The following is an 18595-nucleotide window of genomic DNA, read 5'->3' as shown; positions in this document are numbered from 1 at the left end:
AATATAACTGGTAAGGTGATTAAAAAAAAAAAAAAAACTTGGTTTGGTTCAATGTGTATTTAATAGAATAATTTAATTATTTTATCATTTAAAAAAATACATTTAATTTGACTATTGTTTAATACACTTTAACTTAAATAACAAACTTATAAATTTACGTAAAAGATAATAAAAAATTATATAAAAAAAAAAAAAAAAAAAAAAACAGTAATAGTACCTGTTGTCTAAACTTTGGATTATCAAAACATTAACACCGAGTCAATTATTTAAATAAATTTTAAATTGAGTTAAAGTATTTTACACTAGGTAAACAAAAATAATTTATAATACTACGTCACTACGTCACAGTCTTCGCTTTAAAGAGTTTTAATTTAAGATTAAAATAACTAAATAAATAAATCTATTTTACATTATTCGAGATCAATACTTATCAACTAAATCTCTTATTCCAATTTAATAATATCTTTTCCGACATTATTTTTTTCTTGATCAGTAACGTCGACGATATCCTCCATCATAACTTCCGCAACAGATTTATCAATAGTCTTAAAGGCGTCTTCAGTGATGCTGCAAACCCCCATGATAAGCGGGATGGAGCTCTCTTGATTATCAACATCATCATCGTCATTATTATCCTCAGCTGGCTTTTCAACCACTGAAGAATTATTAGCAATTGCAACGCAGTCTATTTCTTCATCAATTGACGACTGGGTGTATTTAAATTGTTCTATCTCCATTTCTTCTGCCTCTTCTTCTTCTTCTTCTTCCGGGTCAGTTTTAAGCGGCGTAGCAGGAACAGTAGAGTGAGATTTATTGTCACTACTATCATTATCATTACCATCACTAGCATCATTATCTTCAACTTCTGTTTCAATGTTAGCTTCATCATCGCTTTCTTCATCACTATCAAGCGTCACCAATTCTATTTGCTTCGACTTACAACCAGCAACTTTGTCATCAAAGCTTGTTGAGACATCAGTTTCAGCATCTATCTTCTTAGTTGCATCTAAACTTGTTCTGCTATTCACTGGACTTATTTCCGTTGAACTAGACACTTGATTTTCAACATCCATTTCTTGCTGCAATGAATCAGGCTGATTTTTACCCACATCAACCGAATTAGCTTCAACATTTAATATTTCTTCATTATCCAACAGCATTTCTTCTTTATTTTGAATAAAATCTACAACCAACTTTTCTATTTGATCAATACTGGTCGCCGTTTCTTCCCCAATTTCATTATTCGTGTCTTCATCTGACCCAGACAACAGAACAAGCTCATTTTCTGGAATTATATTCAACACCACCGGCCGATGTTCAAGACCTTTTGCCTTAGAACTTCCATCAATAACTTTATCCTTCAAAATACTGCTACATATATCTTCACTTTTATCCTGACTACTTTTTATTAAATCTTCTTTGTTCGCAGAAATAGTTTTCGTCGAATCAATAGACACTAATTCATGATTCGAAGTCACTTGGCTAGCTTCAATCTGATCCCTGGATTTTTTTGTAGGTGAAGGTTGTTGAGTATTATATTCCTGATTCAACCGTTTCTTCAATGGCAATCTTTCATAGGATTTTTCATAGGATTTTTCTTTGCTATTTGCTGGTACAGCAATTGCCAGTTCGTCAGAAATTTTATTTGTCAAATTCTGACTGTCTTCAGATGATTTTGTGACAACAGTTGGTGCTATTGATTCATTTACATCCATTTCTTCACAGGTTTTAAGTAAATTAGCTTTCAAACTCGAACTTTCCGCCTGTTTATTTAAATTTTTCTCACCCTCATTTACTAAAGGCTTATTTTTCACAGATGAATCTTGAGTTACAGCCGGAGTTGTATTATTACTTACTGAATTTTGAACTTGAGCAGTTGAATTGTTAATTTGAGCCAGCGCTATGCACCAAAGAATCACAGGCCTGTCTTGCTGTTGTTCACCACCATTCGGTTTACTATTTGATACTTGTGTTTCGTTGTTTATAATGACATTATTAGTTAGAATATTATTTTGAGCTAGAGGCGGATTATCAATAACTGTTGATTGACTCTGTATGGTCAATGTTTGACTTTGAAATAAAGCCGGTGCTTGTGAGCTAACATTAACTTGACTATCGACAACTGAAATGTTATTAATCACTGGAACTTGATTACTAACAGCAGAAGTTTGTGTTCTAATAGTAGTTTGATTATTATCACTAGCCTGCGATTGAACAACCGAAACTTGCTGGTCAAATGTTGTCGCTTGAGTTCTAACGACAGCTTTTTGAGCCGGATCAACTGGGACCGACACTTTATTTTCAATCGTTAAATTTTGTACAACAACCTGAACTTCATTTCCTGAATTTTTAGTTAAATTAACAGCACTGTTATTTATACTACTTTGTCCAGTCAAATTAATATTACTAGTGTTTGAAAATGTCGGCGTAAGAGCTTGATTCACTCCGGTGTGCGTTGCGGCTGTCGCACTTTGACTAACAGCAGCAGATGGCTGACTACTCACTTGATATTGATTTACATTGGCATGGATAGCTTGAACATTTTGCGATAATGACATACTGGGTGCAGGTGCAGCTGTCATTTGATGTTGGAATAAATTAATATTTTGTGAATTTACTCCACTGTTCTGTTTAATATGAGCGTTATGATGTTGAAGAGAAAAATACTGATTATTTTGGCTGGAGTAGGCTTGATGGTTAATGTCTGATGAAATATTCGGATAATTTGAATTACTAACAAGCTGATGATTTACCGAATACATTGCCGCTTGACTTCGAGCCAAATTTTGCACTGAATTAGGATTTGTCCTTTGCATTATAGGTACTATTGGGTGTTGCGGTAACTGCAACGGTTGATTCGACACCGGAGCTTGTATTTGTGATGAATATTGAGCCTGTATTTGCTGAGAAGATTGAGATTGGCCTGGCACTTGACTCTGCATCAGCGGATGCACTTGATTAGCAGGTGGCGTGTGAACTAAAGCTGAATTTTGAGCTGTATTAATTGGAACTGGTGCTTGGTAGTGAGATGGCGTCGTTGATGGATATTGTAAAGTATTTACAGCAACTGAAGATTGATATGATGCTAAATTACTACTTGCACCACCAGAAGCTGAATTGTTAGGGGCCATCCGGACTTGCTTGGTTATCGAATTGACACCCACGACGTAATTTGGCGGTTTATTTGTTGCTGAATCATCAAATGGATGGGTTATTTGATATACGGATGAATTTACAGTGTTTTGCATTGGATATGATGGTGGCAGTGGTGGTAGATTTTTGATTGGTTGAGAATCAACTGTGGAACTGGAAAGCGATCCTAGAAAATAACGATTAGTGAATTGAAAAAAATTATTGTTGATTAAATAGGAAAATATACCTTTGAAAGCTGAGTAGTCTTGTTGATTTTGATATTGTTGTCTAGGTGGCACTGACTGCAAATTTGTATTAAATGTAGACTGTGACTGTTGATTCACATGGAATAACATATTCTGGTATTGTTGAATTGATGGCTGTTGTCGATATTGTTGTTGCAATGATGGTTGATATAACTGCTGATTATGTTGTAGTTGTGGTTGTGGTGGTCGTTGTTGCTGTTGCTGTTGTTGTTGGTGTTGCAATGAAGAACTATTATTGAAGTGTAGATTTGACTGCTGCTGCTGTTGATAATATGATGATAATTGCCTGGGGTATTGTTGTGTTGGATGTCTTAAAAATTGTTGATGAGGTTGTTGTGAACGAGGTTGATTTTGCAACCATTGATTCAATTGTTGGCGTGGAAATTGCTGTTGTATTAATGATTGTTGTAGTTGCAGCTGCTGCTGCTGTTGTTGTTGTTGTTGTTGTTGTTGTTGTTGTTGTTGTTGTTGTTGTTGTTGTTGTTGTTGTGGTTGTAGTTGCTGCTGCTGTTGATGTTGTTGCGTTGAAGAATTACGTTTTTTCTGAGAAATTTGTGGTCGTTGTTTATTGTACTGCTGTTGTTGTAGCTGCTGCTGCTGTGGTTGTTGTTGTAGTTGCTGCTGTTGGGGTGATTGTTGCTGTTGTAGTTGTTGTTGTTGTGGTGGCAATGGTTGTTGTTGTTGTTGTTGTTGTTGTTGCTGCTGCTGCTGCTGCTGTTGCTGTAGATGAAATTGGCGGTGTAAAATTTTTTGAAATGGTTGTTGAGAAAATGATTGCACAAATCGCTGTTGCTGTTGATATTGCTGTGGTAATGATTGTTGTTCTAACATTGATTGTTGTTGTGCCTGTCCAGACTGTTGTAATTGCCGCTGCCTTTGTACTTGATGTTCCAATTGTGGTCGTTGAAGTTGCTGTTGCTGTTGCACTTGTTTTAGCAACCGTAATAATTGTTGCTGCGCTTGTTGGTCTTGTTTTTGTTGTTGTTGGTACGATTGCGGTTGCTTTTCAGTAGATTGTAGTTGCTGCTGCTGCTGCTGCTGCTGCTGCTGCTGCTGTTGTAATTGTATTGGCTGTCGTTGTAATTGTTGCTCAGAAGCTTGCTGTATCAATTGTTGTTGCTGAGATGTTTGATTAATATTCATTGATGCTTGACTAATGTTCGAAGTAATTGGACAAGAAGTTTCTGATGATTCAGATTGTATGAACTCTTGAGCATCATACATTTTTATCTCGTCAATTACTTGTGAATACCAACACTTAATTGTGTTCATTGTATTTAAACTTACTGGATGATTAATTTTTTTGCTATAAGCGACGAGTAGCTTGCTTGCAGAATCACGTTCGATGGGCTGTTTCATATTTAAGTCTAACTGACTCATCAACTCAAATACCGCGTCAACACACGACGTAAAATTTTTTCGTCCCTCTTGTCGACTTGCATTGTTCAGTAGCGTATTACGTAAATGTTCATAGTGCTTAATTATTATGTCAATATTATTGAGAATTGACAATAACTTAGTTTCTATATCTCCGACGAGATATTGATTAAGCAACCATGATTCTTCACTCGATAATTGCATACTTCCTCTGTGTGTATTAACAGATGATGTTATTATTGCTGCTGGTGTTACTGTTGTCGCTGTCACTATTGATATTGTCGCCGTTGTAGCTGGTATTGATGATGAAGAAGATGATGATGATGATGATGATGGAGATAAATAATCCAATTGATTAGCATTGCAAAGCATACGAGCACCTAATTCAGAAGAACTAGCTAAAGTATTACGATTAGCATTACTTTTAGTCTGTCGTTTATTAACACGACTTCTACGTGGAATTGAAACTTGTAATGGAAGATTGTGACTTCCACGTAGATATGGAGACTGTTGGAAAGATACCCCCAACGTACCTTCCTGAGTAACCGGTATATTCTGCTGAGATACTTGAAAAGTTTCAAGACTTTCTTGTACCACTGATGGCGCTGGGGTAAAACAATCCGATCTAGCGCCAAGTTCTGTAGGCCGGATTGCGCGAATAAATCCTGAAGAAGTTGAAGGAGAATTAATATTAAATGAGTTAATATGGTCTATCAATTGACTTTGTTCCACTGATTCTTCTCCAACTGCTACTAAATCATCTTCTATCGTAATGCACTCTACATCTTCCGGAAAATCATATGGCTCCTTTTTAATATTAACAGGCTCGTTAGAATCATTGAGAGTCAACTCATTTGAATTTGATTCATCAGTTGATTGATGAGTCTCACTTTCAGGTTCAATTTTTATTTCTTCATTAGATGCTGGAAGGTTTAATGACGAATCTGACGGCACTGTTGCTACCAATGATTTTGTTTGTACTGATGGATTTAATACTTCCAGCTGTCCCGGTGATTCTGAAGGCTGTAATAACTTGGGAAAATATAATTCTTGTTGATTCATAAATAAATTCCTAGATTTTGATGATTCATCACAACTTGATTTATCTTCCTTAGAATCTTTGCTAATAATATCAATAATATCATCCATAATATTATTTTCAGGTAAGTCATTTGTACAACTTATATTAATTACATTTGCATCGACTGAAAAATTATCACACGTAGGCAGAGGTCCTTGATTAGTGTTATAAACATCAATTGAAGGATCTTCAACCGAAACAATAACTGGCAAACTTAAAGCATCACTTCTATTAGCTTCTTCTGCCATTTCTTCCGAGTCAATTTGTACGTCAATATTCACATCTTGCGGAAGAGATGATAGAGATGGCAAACCTAGATTAGACACACGGATATAGTCAGGCGAATCCGGAGAAATATCAATTGATTGACAGCTAGAAGTGTTTTTAGATAAAGTTCTTCTTTTTTTAGATGAACTACATTCTTCATTAGCCGAAGAATACGATTCTGAATTTTTGCTAGCAGATTGTTGAGAATTCCTACGTTTACGAATCCGACTTTGGATCTTTTTGAAGTAATTAACTTCATTGCGAGCCATCCCTTCCAATTGCTTCGCAATACGATATTTTATTTCATCATCCATGTTGTTTGAGCTATCACATCCCAGTAGACTATCTCTCTTAGACCTAGATGTTAATTCTGATCCTGATAAACTTCTACCAAGTTTTATAATTTCTTCTGAGTGTTCTGTAGCAGATCTACTGCTTAAAGGTCTTGGCAGATCTCTATCAGATCTAGAGCTTTTATCTTTGGAACGATCTCTATCAGATCTGGAACTTTTATCTTTAGAACGATCTCTGTCAGATCTAGAACTTTTATCTTTAGATCGATCTCTATCAGATATCGAACTCCTTTTTCGCGAATGATCTTTATCAGACATTACACTATTGCTTCTGGAACAATTTCGATCAGATCTGGAACTGTCTCTTGAACTTCTATCCTTCGAGTGATCTTTGTGAGATCTGGAGCTGTCTTTTGAACGATCTCTCTCAGAATTTTTATTCCTCATATCTTCACTCAATTTTTCATTAGATCTAGGTGAAGAATAATTTTTCTTTTCCAATTGCTCACATCTAATGCTCGACGACTGCCTTGGACTCAAACTCACTCTTCTTTCTGGAGAACTTCCTCTATGGGACTCCATATTAGCAATATCAAAATCCTCAATACCGTCGTCCTCGTCTTCCCCAAGATCACGCGTTGGCAAATCAACTGGTGATGTGTCGCGAACTGAAATTCCAGAATCTACAGATCTGCGTGAATATTTTACTCGTGCCGCTTGTTCACTTTCAGCAATAAGTCTAGCATTTTCTTCCTTTTCGCTTTCATCGGCCGGCTTGCCAAAATGATCTTCAAGTTTGTGACTTCTACGGATAAAGTGTTTTGTTCTTATAACAGGATCATGTTTGAGGGGAGTTGAATAAATCACATCGGTATAAAAAGGTGTGTGATTTTCTATTATTAATGGTCTACAAGGATTTAGATTTTTATTATCATTACTGTGAGTTCTAGTGTCCTTATCTTTTGATTTTTGTATCCTTTTAGTAAATTTAGTTGATAAAGATTTTGATTTTATAATGTACTTTTTGTTATTATCAACTTTAACCTGCCTTTTCAATCTTCGAAGCTTAGCATCAATTTCAACTTGTTCTATATTATTCCTTGAGCTTTTAATACGTGATATACGTCGCTTAACATTTGATTCTTGTGTTGATGGCATAATTTTTTTTGATTCAGCATCAGCTAAATTTTCTTCTCTTGTTTCTGTTTCATTTAAATTTGATACGTTATTATTATTATTATTATTATTATTATTATTATTATTATTATTATTGTGCCACGTCCCGTCGTGTAATTTTTTAAATGTTATTTTTAACTTAGAATTTGGTGATTCATTCAAAGATTCAACAATATTTTCTACATCAGGTACTTTAATCACTGATGAATCATCAAGGTTAACTATCTCATGACTAATTTCATCAGATATTTTACTTTTCAATTTAATAAGAGATTTTTTAGATTGAAAAGGTATACGTGGCGTTAGCCCTACAGCTTCATCTAACAATTCTGGACATTCATCTGCAGTAACTCGATTATTTATATCTTCTTCAACTGCATTTAGATTTTCTACAGATTCATGTAACTTATCAGGTTCATCTAAATTTTCCGATCGAGATGTATCTTCAGAACCTTCAATTTCATCTGAAGATTCAGATACCTGTTCACTTGATGAATCTTCTGTGCTTTCAGATCTATCTTCTGTTTCTTCAGAAGATTCTATGGATTCCGCATCATCCGATTCGTCATCTTTATTGCCACTGGATCTGTAAGCAAAAAAAAAATTTTTTTAGATTATTTAATAATATTCATTTGTAAATATTTTGAAATTAATTTATTACTAAACGCATATATACAATTTTTTTTTTAAATAATAATTATCAAATTCTCTCCTGTAATATTCAGCGAAAAAAGTTTTATTTTCATGCTGATAAGTTTATAAAAACAAAATGATTTGCGAAGGGAAAATAAGATCAAAGTTTCTAACTGTTTAAAAACTTATTGCAATTGATCAATAATCAGCGAGCGAATAAGTTTAGGATTAAGAATGAATATGTTTGATGAAATATTTCATTAAAAATTTTATAGAAGAAATACAATGAAATGTGTTTCAAGTTTTGCAAATTTTATTTCATATTATTTGAAAATTAATAAAACAAAAATTAAAGTAAGAATAAATGCTGTCAATAGTTTATATTAAATTTATATCTATTGATTTTATTTAGAAGTTTATTTCTATTTATTATTAAATGTCACGTGATGTGACAACAGTTCTTTTTTTTTTTTTTCGCATTACAGCTATTGTCTATCCTCACCCTGGTGCTCATGTATTTTTAATAATTCATGTGCAGCACGAAACAGTGAATATAAATTATAAATAAAATTTTAGCTCACAATAGAATTGTAATAATAGTTTTTTATAAATTTTTTTTTCTATTTGTCTGATTTTATAAAAAAAATTAAAAACTGGCGTTTTAATTTTTAATATTTTACAAAATTTTTTACATAAATTCTAATTTTAAAATACCATAAAAAAAGGTAAAAATTTTTAAAATAAACCTCAATTATTACAATCATTATTGTTGAAGAAAATTTAAAAATCGTTTAAATTTTGTAAGTTTTTCTTTTATTATTCGTAGCTATAAACGGCTAACTAATTTTCCTTGTTTAGAAAGATAAAATTTTTCCGTATTAACAATTTATAAGTTTGATCTTACTAGTAAATAGAAAAAAAAATTTCTTAAGTATTAAAGATTAACCCAACGTATTAACTACTAACCCAAATAAAGATTTTTGTCAAGAATTAGAAATTTCACTAAGATTTTTTATCTTTACAACGGGCTCAAAATAAATTTTAACCCATTCTTAAGCCCAAAAATCAACAGTAATATTTTTATGACCCTAAGATTTAAAAAATTACATTTATATATTAACAGCACACAATATTAACCTAAGCGTAATTAACAAAAATTACAAATAAATATTTCTTTAAATTTTATCAATATTCAGGATTATAACAAACTCGTTTAAAGGATTTTTTACAATAACTCGTCATATTTATAATTAAAAACTTTGTAACTCATTTAACTTAATAACAGTAATTTAAAATTCGCTTCGAACATAAATAATAAACTATAAATCTACCTGATTAACCCATCATGACTCAAAGCACTGTCATTAATCAAAAAATGGCGAGTTAAAATATCGTCTTTGCAAAAATGAAACTTTTCTTTGGCACTTTTAATTATAACTTTCGACGGTGATTTTAAAAAAGAATAATAATTATCACAATCAACAGTATCATCAAATTTCGGTAAAATTTTTAACAACAATACAAAACACGCTTTCATACACTGACGGATTTTCCTTGGATCAACCGAGCACGGCATGTCTTGATGACTGTAAGGCACTATGGGTGAACATGTTATTTTTCTAAATCTTTTTTTCCATTCCACATCAGTACAAAATTGCACAATTACAGCTTGTAATTTTTCCTTGTCCTCAACCGGTTTTGTATCACTTAATTCTGTATTAATATTTTTTTTATCATCACAGTTCAGTAAATTTTTATCGTCATTTTTTTCCACTTTATTTTCATTATTATCATTATTAAAAAAATTATCAATTTTAATAATATTACTTTTACTGTTTTCAAAAGTATCTTTTTTAAATGAACTGGGTATTCCAGTGTAAAAAAACTGCGTCATAATTATGTTGATAAAACATTTTTAATAAAATAAATTAAAATATTTCATAAATAACTATTAATTGTAAATTATAAATTACTGCACTGTCAATATTTAAAAAAAAAAAAATAATTCTACAACACAATTTTAACACAAAACTTGCTGACGTAATGTCATAAGCCACAAATGCCTACTGGTGGCTTGCATCGCGGTGGGCTTTCGAAGAAAAAGAATAAATGAGAGAGTAAATATCTTGGAGAGGGAAGTAAGCGTAAGCGTTACCCTGAACTAGACCCTAGTCATAACATTTAGGTAAAGACTATTGCTGTGGGTATATGTATATTTATTACCCACACTGCAAGTGGAGGGGGAGCCTTAACAAAGGTCTATATAAACATATTGTGAATATAATACTATACCACCATAATAGTCAAGAGTAAAAATGAAGATAAACAGTATAAGATCGTAAAACTTATTTTACCCCCTCTCCAAACTTGCATGCGCGTTGCTTTAATCTGTCAGTTGATTTGCTGATAATGTCTGAAGTCTTTTTTTTCTCTCGCTTCTCACTGCGCTGTTCGCTTGTCTTCTTAAGTTACCCTTAATCCTCAATACGGCGACAGTTTTCATTTTTCAAGTTTAAACACACCGCACACATTGCATAGCTGTCGTATTATATTTATTATACTGTAACTAATTGATACTTGGAAAAACAAGAATTAAGTTTTTATTCAAATTTTTGACGTTGAATAAAAAAATTCAAACCTTTTGTTTAAAAGTCAAAGAATTTGTTTTTTTTTTTTATAAAATTTTGTACCTTGTTTTTTTTTTTAAGTTTAAAAAAGACTTAAAATTTTTTTGATTAAAAAATAAGTAATTTTTTAGTTTATAAAATGTAAAAAGTTTATCTAATCTAATATGTATATTTATGAAATAATAATTTTATGTGACATCTTAATATTTACTTTTATAGAAATGATAATAACTTATCTCTAAAAAAACTTATAAATAAAAAAGTATGAAAGCATCAGACTTCCTTTTTTTTTTACCAATAGTTTATGATTTATTGAAAAAAAAAATATAAATAAATAAAACAATTGTCAGACGTCTGTTACTTTCAGGGTCAGTTTTCCAATCCGAGATAAAATTTATTGGCATAGGATCAAATTTTATCTCGGATTGAAGAACTGGCTCTCTGTATTGTGAGTCAATGAATTAAGATAAGCAATCTTTATAATTAGAGGAAGAGTTAGCATCTGATGATTTTTATTTTATATTTTATAAAACTGAATTATTTAAACTACGAACAGAGCACAGTATTAATTGTTAAAAAAATTTTTAATTGTTAATTTTTACTAATACTTTTTAAAAAAATATTTATACAATTACTGGTAAAATTATCATCAGTTACTGAAACTTTTGACTTAAAAAAAAATATTTTTTTTTAAATTCCAAATTGAGAAAAAAAGTTAGCCGAGTTCTTTATTTTTTTTTAATAATTTTTTCAATAAAAAAAAAGTATAAAAATTTTTAGATATCGGCTAACTTAATTTTTATTAAATTTAATTATAAAGATAAGAGTAAATCACGGCTTTTCAACTTACAAATGTAAATAGAACCTGATATTTACTTATTATAATAGGCCAGTAAGTTAAAACTACTTGTTGTAAGATTTATGAGCCACAGAAGATGTTAAAACACAAAACTAACCGTTTAAAATAGCGAAAACCATGAATTTTTAATGGTACGACAACCACTTTTGGTTGACACTCTAGTTGTCGCAAACATTTATCAATCCTTCTTTGAGATAAGCCGATACGCTCAAGTTTTTTTTTCGCCTGAAACATTTTAAGGATAATCAGAATGTAATTTAATGTTAATATTAATCATAAATGAAAGAGTTTATAAAAAATTAATTCTCTTATTAAAGATAAAGTAGGAGAAATAATTTAAAAAAAAAAAAAAAAAAAAAGAAAAAAAATATAGACCCACTTGACGGAAACGTCGCACGTGACTGTATTTTCGCTTAAGCAAATAATAAATGCTCTGCCAAGGATTTAATCCGACGTTAGGTATTTTGTTTTGAGACATGTTCTCAACTGAATCTTACCCTGATAGCCACCTTACCTATAACTTACTGTCAATCTACGTCCGCAATTTGAAGCAAACTTGACGGAAAGAGTTGGCAAAGCGAGCGATTACCTATTAGTTACCTATAACTTACTCTGCAAATAGACGTCAAAACTTGCTGTACAAGTATTTCCTTCAAATTGTAGTAAAGTTGAAAGGAAATTTAACTACAAGTTTGATTGTTAACTTGTATTCAAGTTGCGGCCGTAGATTTCTGTCAATTTGCTTACAACTGTTGTTGAGTGAAGAATTACCGCCAACTTGATGTATAACTTAACCGTAACTGCTGGGAGTCAACACTTACTGAGAAAGCGCTGGCTATCAGGGTAGTTATCAATTTTTTTCCGACTTTGTAAGATTTATAAGTCATCGTTTATATATATATATATCACCCTCTCCGGGCCAAAACAACGAAATTCACTCCATTCTTTACGGCTTCACACATTCGACTGATTCCACCACGAATTTTTACGAATTAAAGAGCTGTGAGTAGCGGCATCTGCATATTTAATATTTAATTACGTAATATTTTTATTTTTCATTAGACTACTTTCCTACTTGGAGTTTTACTTTTTTCACACAAATTTGTAGAGAGGTAAATAAATTTAGATTTTTTTTAACTGCTTCTTAAATTTTAAATCCTTAATTTAGAATTTAAAAATTAATCACTCTGAATTTAGCTGTCACTACAATTTTCTAATTGTCTTCAACAAACAAATTTGTTCCAAAAAAATATTTAAAAAAAATTACATTCTTAATTTATTTAATTTCTACTTGCCAATTTTTTTTTTGCCATAATTTATTTCTTAAAAAAATTTTTAATAATCACTCTCACAGGATATGTATGTTTTTTAATATAATACTGAAGTTAGCGGTCAGCTGTTAATTTAAAAAATTTTTTTAACAAATTAATTATAATAAAAAAATGCTTCTAAAAATTTTCACTTGTCATTTTTATTAATTTTCACATGTGAAATTTTTTAATAATGTAATTGCTTTAAAATTCTAAAAAAATTTTAATGTCTGTCAACTTCAGAGTTATTTGATCTTAAATGTATAATTTGTTCTAAATATAAACATGATTTTTTTTATTAATCTACAATTTAATTTTTTTTCAGCGAGAAATTTTTTAATCTTGCTCTCACGACATACGATACCGCTCTTGGAAGTGAAACTAAAAATAAATGATTAGCTGTCAGAGAAAATTGCGTCTCAGTGATATATTACTCTTATTGTTCTCGTCATCATCACTACTTACATTATTATTGTTATTATTATTATAAAAATAAATAACATGAGATGAAACTGTAAATATAAACAATGGCGTCACTTATTTAATATTTTTATTTTTATGTTGGCAGTGTTAAAATTTTAAGATTGAAAACTAACCCCAGAAAATAAACAAAACATTGTTTTATGACTTGACGTGAGTAAAAAATAAAACATGTGATAAATTAAAATTATTAAAAAAATATTTCAAGCATCAATGCAATTTAATATGTCTGTAAAATTGATTACTAAGCTTAATTTACATGTGTGACTGGATTTAAGTACAATGAAGCTTAGAATGCTGATATATTGAAATTCAAGTGACGCAATGCGATATGAATGTAGCGTAATCCAAGCCAAAAGTTAAAATTCCATCATTCTTATCGCTTATTAATTTTATTTGAATAATTAAATTAATTTTATCCGTAGGTACTAATGATTTTTTTTACGTTTCCAAATTTGTGTGGTTAAATTTTGAAATTAATCCAAATATTAAATTTTTTATCTAAATTAACTTACAAAAATGGGTTTAAATAATAAAAATCCGGCAAATTTATACTCCGAAGAAGACGAGACAAGAGCATTAGTGCGAGATCGTCCGCCTGGAAAATATTTTATTGGTTAGTAAAAACATAAAATTATTTTATGCAGAATCATTTTATGGGTTTGCATATCAATAGTAATTACAGATGAATATCGTAGCGGGTGGCTTTGGTGGACTATGTACAACTTTGTGTGGGCATCCTTTAGATACTATAAAAGTAAGAATGCAATCTAAGCCAAGTGAGTATAGAAATACTTGGGATGCGATGTCAAAAATAATTCAGCAAGAAGGACCATCAGGATTATACAAAGTATTTTTTTAAATTAATTGATCAGTTACAATTTAATTCACCCTTTTTTTTTTTTTTTTTTTTTTTTTTTTTTTTCCAATAATTAACGCAGGGCATGATGGCACCTTTAGTAGGAATAGTCCCAATATTTGGATTGAGTTTCTTCAGCTTTAATTTAGGGAAGAAATTAGTAGCAGAGCCAAATCAACGCAAGGAAAACTTGACAGTATCTCAATTATTTCTGGCGGGAATGTTCAGCGGACTTGCTACCATTCCGTTGAGCGTGCCGGGAGAACGTGTCAAGTGTTTATTGCAAATGCAAGTAAGCGAATAATTTAAAAACCCTGTTGGCAGCTAAATTGTAATTTCAAGGTCATTCATGAGAGTAAGGTCTTATGAAATAGAAATCTCAAATATCTGAACGTTGTCACTTTGTCCGTTCGGGAGCTAAATTAAAAATTGCGTTGGAGTATGGAGTGGTACATCTTTTGCTGAAATAATTAAATAAATAAATAGACGCGGAGCTAGTCAGTTAAAAGTTAGAATAACAAAGTCGTTAAAATTTCTGATAGATGTCAATGCAGCATCCGGGTTATTCGGGTTATCTGGATAATTCATAAAAACCTCATTAAATCGTGGGAACGTAGCGTCGGATTTCTCTTATACAGACTTCAAGGGTACGACAAATTGTAAGCTGAAAATAAAGAGTAAAATATATTTAAAAGAAAAGCATAAATTTTGAATTTTAGCAGAGGTTACACATCTAACAAGTGGTCATAACATTAATAATCCCACTGAATTTTTTTAATGGCCTCAATATCTATAAGTACGAACACCTTTGATGCATTTTGAATGAAGGATAGTGCAATAAACCATTTATAGCTCGTTAAAGTGCAGAATGGATAATATACAAGCGATAAGCGATATTCAGAGGGGTTAATCTGGTTTTTATGACAATATTGCATAGTTACTACAAGTACAGGAACTATGATATGGCAATATTGATAGGCAAACTTTGATAATACTACTAAAACGTATACCGCTCTATCAAAAAACACTTAAACTAAGTAGGTTACTGACAAGAAGACATAAAAAATAATGTTCCAAGTTATTACACATATCCAATGGGTTATAGAAGTCAAGTGTTTAATAGCAATGATAGTGCACTCAAAGCGTACTTCTTAACTGAATGGTCAACCGCTCACAACTGAAGTCTGTGTTAACAATGCATTCTTACGTAATTTTTTTCTGTCATACGCAAAGTAACTTTTTAAAAAGACTGTTCTCACTTTAAATATGAAGAGGATACCTTTTTTTTTTGAGGACTTGTTTTATTATAGGCGAGAAAATTTCTTAAGAGGCTTAAATAGATCGTAAATGATTGTATAGTAGAGTTTTGACTATTTTTTTAAAGATTTTTTTATTCTAAGTATGTAGGGATAATAAAATCCTGAAAATCGTTGGTTAATCTTAGAGGAAGTCTGTTAATGCGGGAAAATTAACCAATCCCAGCCAGGGTTACCGCAATAAAATTTTTTTTTTTTGACCAGGAATAGTATTAACGATTTTATTTGGGATTCTACCTGAGATTAGGTTTTCAGAAGATCAGTTCAACTGTTACCTTTTACCTGGGAGATATAAATGATAAGAATATTTACGATAGTTTAAAACTTCACTTTTTTGGAAATTTTTACACTCTAAAATTTGTTACTGTTTAAAATTCAATTGAATTTGCAGTATTGAAGCGACATAAAAATATCTTGAGAATTAAAATTATTATAAATTGCATTAAAAAAAAATATTATTGCAGTAAAATATTTATTACTCCATTAGATTGGCAAAAAAAAAGTATTCCATGGATTTATAGACTGCGCTCTAAAACTTTATCGGAACGGTGGTGTAAAAAATCTTTATGTAGGCACTGGTGCAACATTATTGCGTGACCTACCCGCAAGTGGAGTATATTTCAGTGTTTACGATATTCTAATGAGATTATTCGCTAATCATTTTAAAGAAGTAATCCATATAATTGATTCTTATACACCAATGCATATATATTAAACGATTAACATTTCATTAAATTATAGACATTGATGTGGCACTCAATATTCGCCGGAGGATTCGCTGGGATGATTAACTGGGTCGTGGCTATGCCTGCAGATGTACTCAAGTCTCGATTGCAAACCTCATCAATTGATGAATATCCACGTGGCATGAGATCTTTGCTTCCTAAAATTTTACGTCAAGAAGGGCCTTGGGCGCTTTATCGAGGAGTTGTACCAATTATGATTCGGGCAATTCCAGCTAATGCAACTTGTTTTTTTGGGATTGAAGTAGCTATGAAAATTCTTGACTCATACTTTCCTTAATTCCGGTACAAATTATTAATTTATGAATTATTTTTACTAATAAACATTTAGAAATACGCTTTAAACTTTTTTTGTGTTGAGAATGATATCAAATTGTGTATTATTTTTTTGTTTATAATATTACTTGGAGAGTTGGAGAGAAATCGTGAGATTATTGACTAATACCGGTAGTAATACTCCATTATAAGTCAGATAAATTCAGATAAGTCAAATAGTACGTGTGCAGTTTTCTATTTTATTTTTATGAATCATTAGACTAAGCGAATCATTCACTAAAGAAAAAACATGCGATATGACATGTATTCTGCATTAAGATTGGAAAAAAATTTTAATTACATCATTAGCTCTATGTAGATTGCAGTTAAAAATAACTTTTTATCAATATAAACTTGAATGATGATAGAAAATGAAAAATGTTGCCGAGTTTTCATGTAATGCAATCGTTGCTTGATTATTCTCGATTATTTTATGAGTCAAAAATTTTCGATTACTTTTTTTGGCCTACAATAAACTAATATACTCCAAAATATATTATTCAAGCTTACTCCTACTTATAAAAATTCACTATTCTTCCCTCCCCTGCTCATATATCTATAAAACAAGCATTGAATTTACCGACTGTACTTGCAGCAGTTTGCTACAAACGTTTACTGAAGTTTTTTGATAGATACGCGTGTGATATGATATTCGATTCTCAAAGCGTGACAATAGCGATCGATAATATGTAAGTATATATCATTTTTTGATATGCTTTTTGATACCTTGTTTGTAACTGTTGAATATTCCGTACAAAAATTTATAAATCTTTAATTTTTTTTTATTTCAGATTTACGCTCAGATTTTTCGGTTTAAAATTTAAAGTATTCTCAGAAAGGGAAAGTTATTTTTAGCTCTGTTTTATTATCTCGGACACGTGGGTCACACAAGGACTCTTTCTGTATTAATATGAGCACTCTTTCCTTACAAAGCTGTACGAATATTTAGGTAAAACCATGTGTAATTTTTGAGACTTAAGGAGAAGTATAGACCTCATTGTAAAATATTTTTTTTTAGTTTTAGTTAGTACAAATCGATTTTATGATTTAAATTATAAATCATAAAGATTAAATACTTTTTTATTCTTCAGAAGATAACTAACGAAGTGTTCTACATACTTCTTATTAATTTACTAACTTCACTCAAAAGATTTTATTTCTTGTCCGATTAATTAACTAACTAATCATTGATCAGAATATTTTTACATGAATTTTAGTTTAAAAAAATTTAGGGTTACCTTTTTATAAAGACTTCCACTGCTTTGATGATACACCATGAATAAAACTTCTTAAAAACTGATAGGTTAGACATGTAAAAGCACCAAACCTTAACTAAAGAGCGATTTTGAAAAACTTTCCATTTAAATAGGTTTTTTTTTTTTTTTAAAAGAGTGGGAAGAAATAATTACCTTCTGCTGTAATAACTTCAAGGTTACTTTAAGAGCTTCACTTAGAGATTTGGGAAATCTTCGGTAACTTATCCCGACCTTATGTTACATTCTTACCAAGTAACGATCATAAAAAATAATATTTAAAGAGCTTATTCAAGTAATGACATCTGCTGTTACCTGCATCGCTTTAAGTTAGCAAACTATTTAAATTTTATGATTTCAATTGTAAGTTTTTTAAAGATTTTTACATTTTTTTTCTACTTTTCATTTATTACTATATTATCTGAATAGATTTTTAATCTTAAGAAGATATTTTTCGTTTCTCTATTGAGAACTTAATTGTAAATTCGAGATAATAAATTTTATGATCCTCAAAGTATTTAAAAAAAATATTTTATTAGAAAACTAAGGAAGATTACTGAAGTTTTCATTGTGGTTAATATAAAAATTTTTCTATTGGTCATGCAGCA

At 30.8% G+C, this 18595-nt stretch overlaps 2 protein-coding genes across 12 annotated transcripts in view; one reads left to right on the top strand and one right to left on the bottom strand.

Annotated features, from left to right (window-relative positions):
- Nucleotides 1-25: 25 nt before the first annotated feature.
- The window catches only part of LOC141538511 (uncharacterized), a 29535-nt gene continuing 10965 nt past the window's right edge, over nucleotides 26-18595 (bottom strand). For 2 of the 8 annotated variants that reach the window (XM_074260034.1, XM_074260031.1), the window contains exons 2-3: nucleotides 11809-11936; nucleotides 26-8178 (exon numbers count right to left, since the gene is read on the bottom strand). In XM_074260034.1, coding sequence (XP_074116135.1) covers nucleotides 444-8178; nucleotides 11809-11936 — 7863 coding nt within the window. In that variant the 3' untranslated portion in view covers nucleotides 26-443. Of the gene's footprint in view, nucleotides 8179-9556; nucleotides 10492-11808; nucleotides 11937-12090; nucleotides 12228-13617; nucleotides 13654-17972; nucleotides 18062-18595 lie in introns of those variants that run through there. The other 6 variants (XM_074260033.1, XM_074260030.1, XM_074260029.1 and 3 more) reach the window with 6 other exon arrangements.
- On the top strand, nucleotides 13738-17226 carry LOC141538519 (mitochondrial carnitine/acylcarnitine carrier protein-like). 4 transcript variants are annotated; one of them, XM_074260049.1, is made up of 6 exons: nucleotides 13738-13838; nucleotides 13927-14117; nucleotides 14200-14351; nucleotides 14443-14652; nucleotides 16164-16346; nucleotides 16418-17224. In XM_074260049.1, the coding sequence occupies exons 2-6, from the start codon at nucleotides 14021-14023 to the stop codon at nucleotides 16697-16699; spliced, it is 924 nt and encodes a 307-aa protein (XP_074116150.1). In that variant the 5' UTR covers nucleotides 13738-13838; nucleotides 13927-14020; the 3' UTR covers nucleotides 16700-17224. The 4 variants fall into 4 exon arrangements, with proteins under 4 accessions (XP_074116150.1, XP_074116149.1, XP_074116153.1 ...); XM_074260048.1 differs by having other exon boundaries at nucleotides 13792-14117; XM_074260051.1 differs by lacking the exon at nucleotides 13738-13838 and having other exon boundaries at nucleotides 13980-14117; nucleotides 14187-14351; nucleotides 16418-17223.

The sequence above is a fragment of the Cotesia typhae genome, unplaced genomic scaffold (genome assembly GCF_013202065.1).
Source record: "Cotesia typhae breed Kobodo isofemale line unplaced genomic scaffold, CoteBio_Ctyphae contig_22, whole genome shotgun sequence".
NCBI classification, from domain to species: Eukaryota; Metazoa; Arthropoda; class Insecta; order Hymenoptera; family Braconidae; genus Cotesia; species Cotesia typhae.
Note: the sequence above shows the minus strand (reverse complement) of the source record. Positions and strands in the feature narration are given on the sequence as shown.

Excerpts from the sequence above, each read along its gene's own strand:
- LOC141538519 (XM_074260049.1), top strand. The coding sequence starts at position 14,021 with ATGGGTTTAAATAATAAAAATCCGGCAAATTTATACTCCGAAGAAGAC. Across the intron at positions 14,352-14,442 it reads GACCATCAGGATTATACAAA|GGCATGATGGCACCTTTAGT; the intron begins GTATTTTTTTAA and ends TAATTAACGCAG. Across the intron at positions 16,347-16,417 it reads TCGCTAATCATTTTAAAGAA|ACATTGATGTGGCACTCAAT; the intron begins GTAATCCATATA and ends ATTAAATTATAG.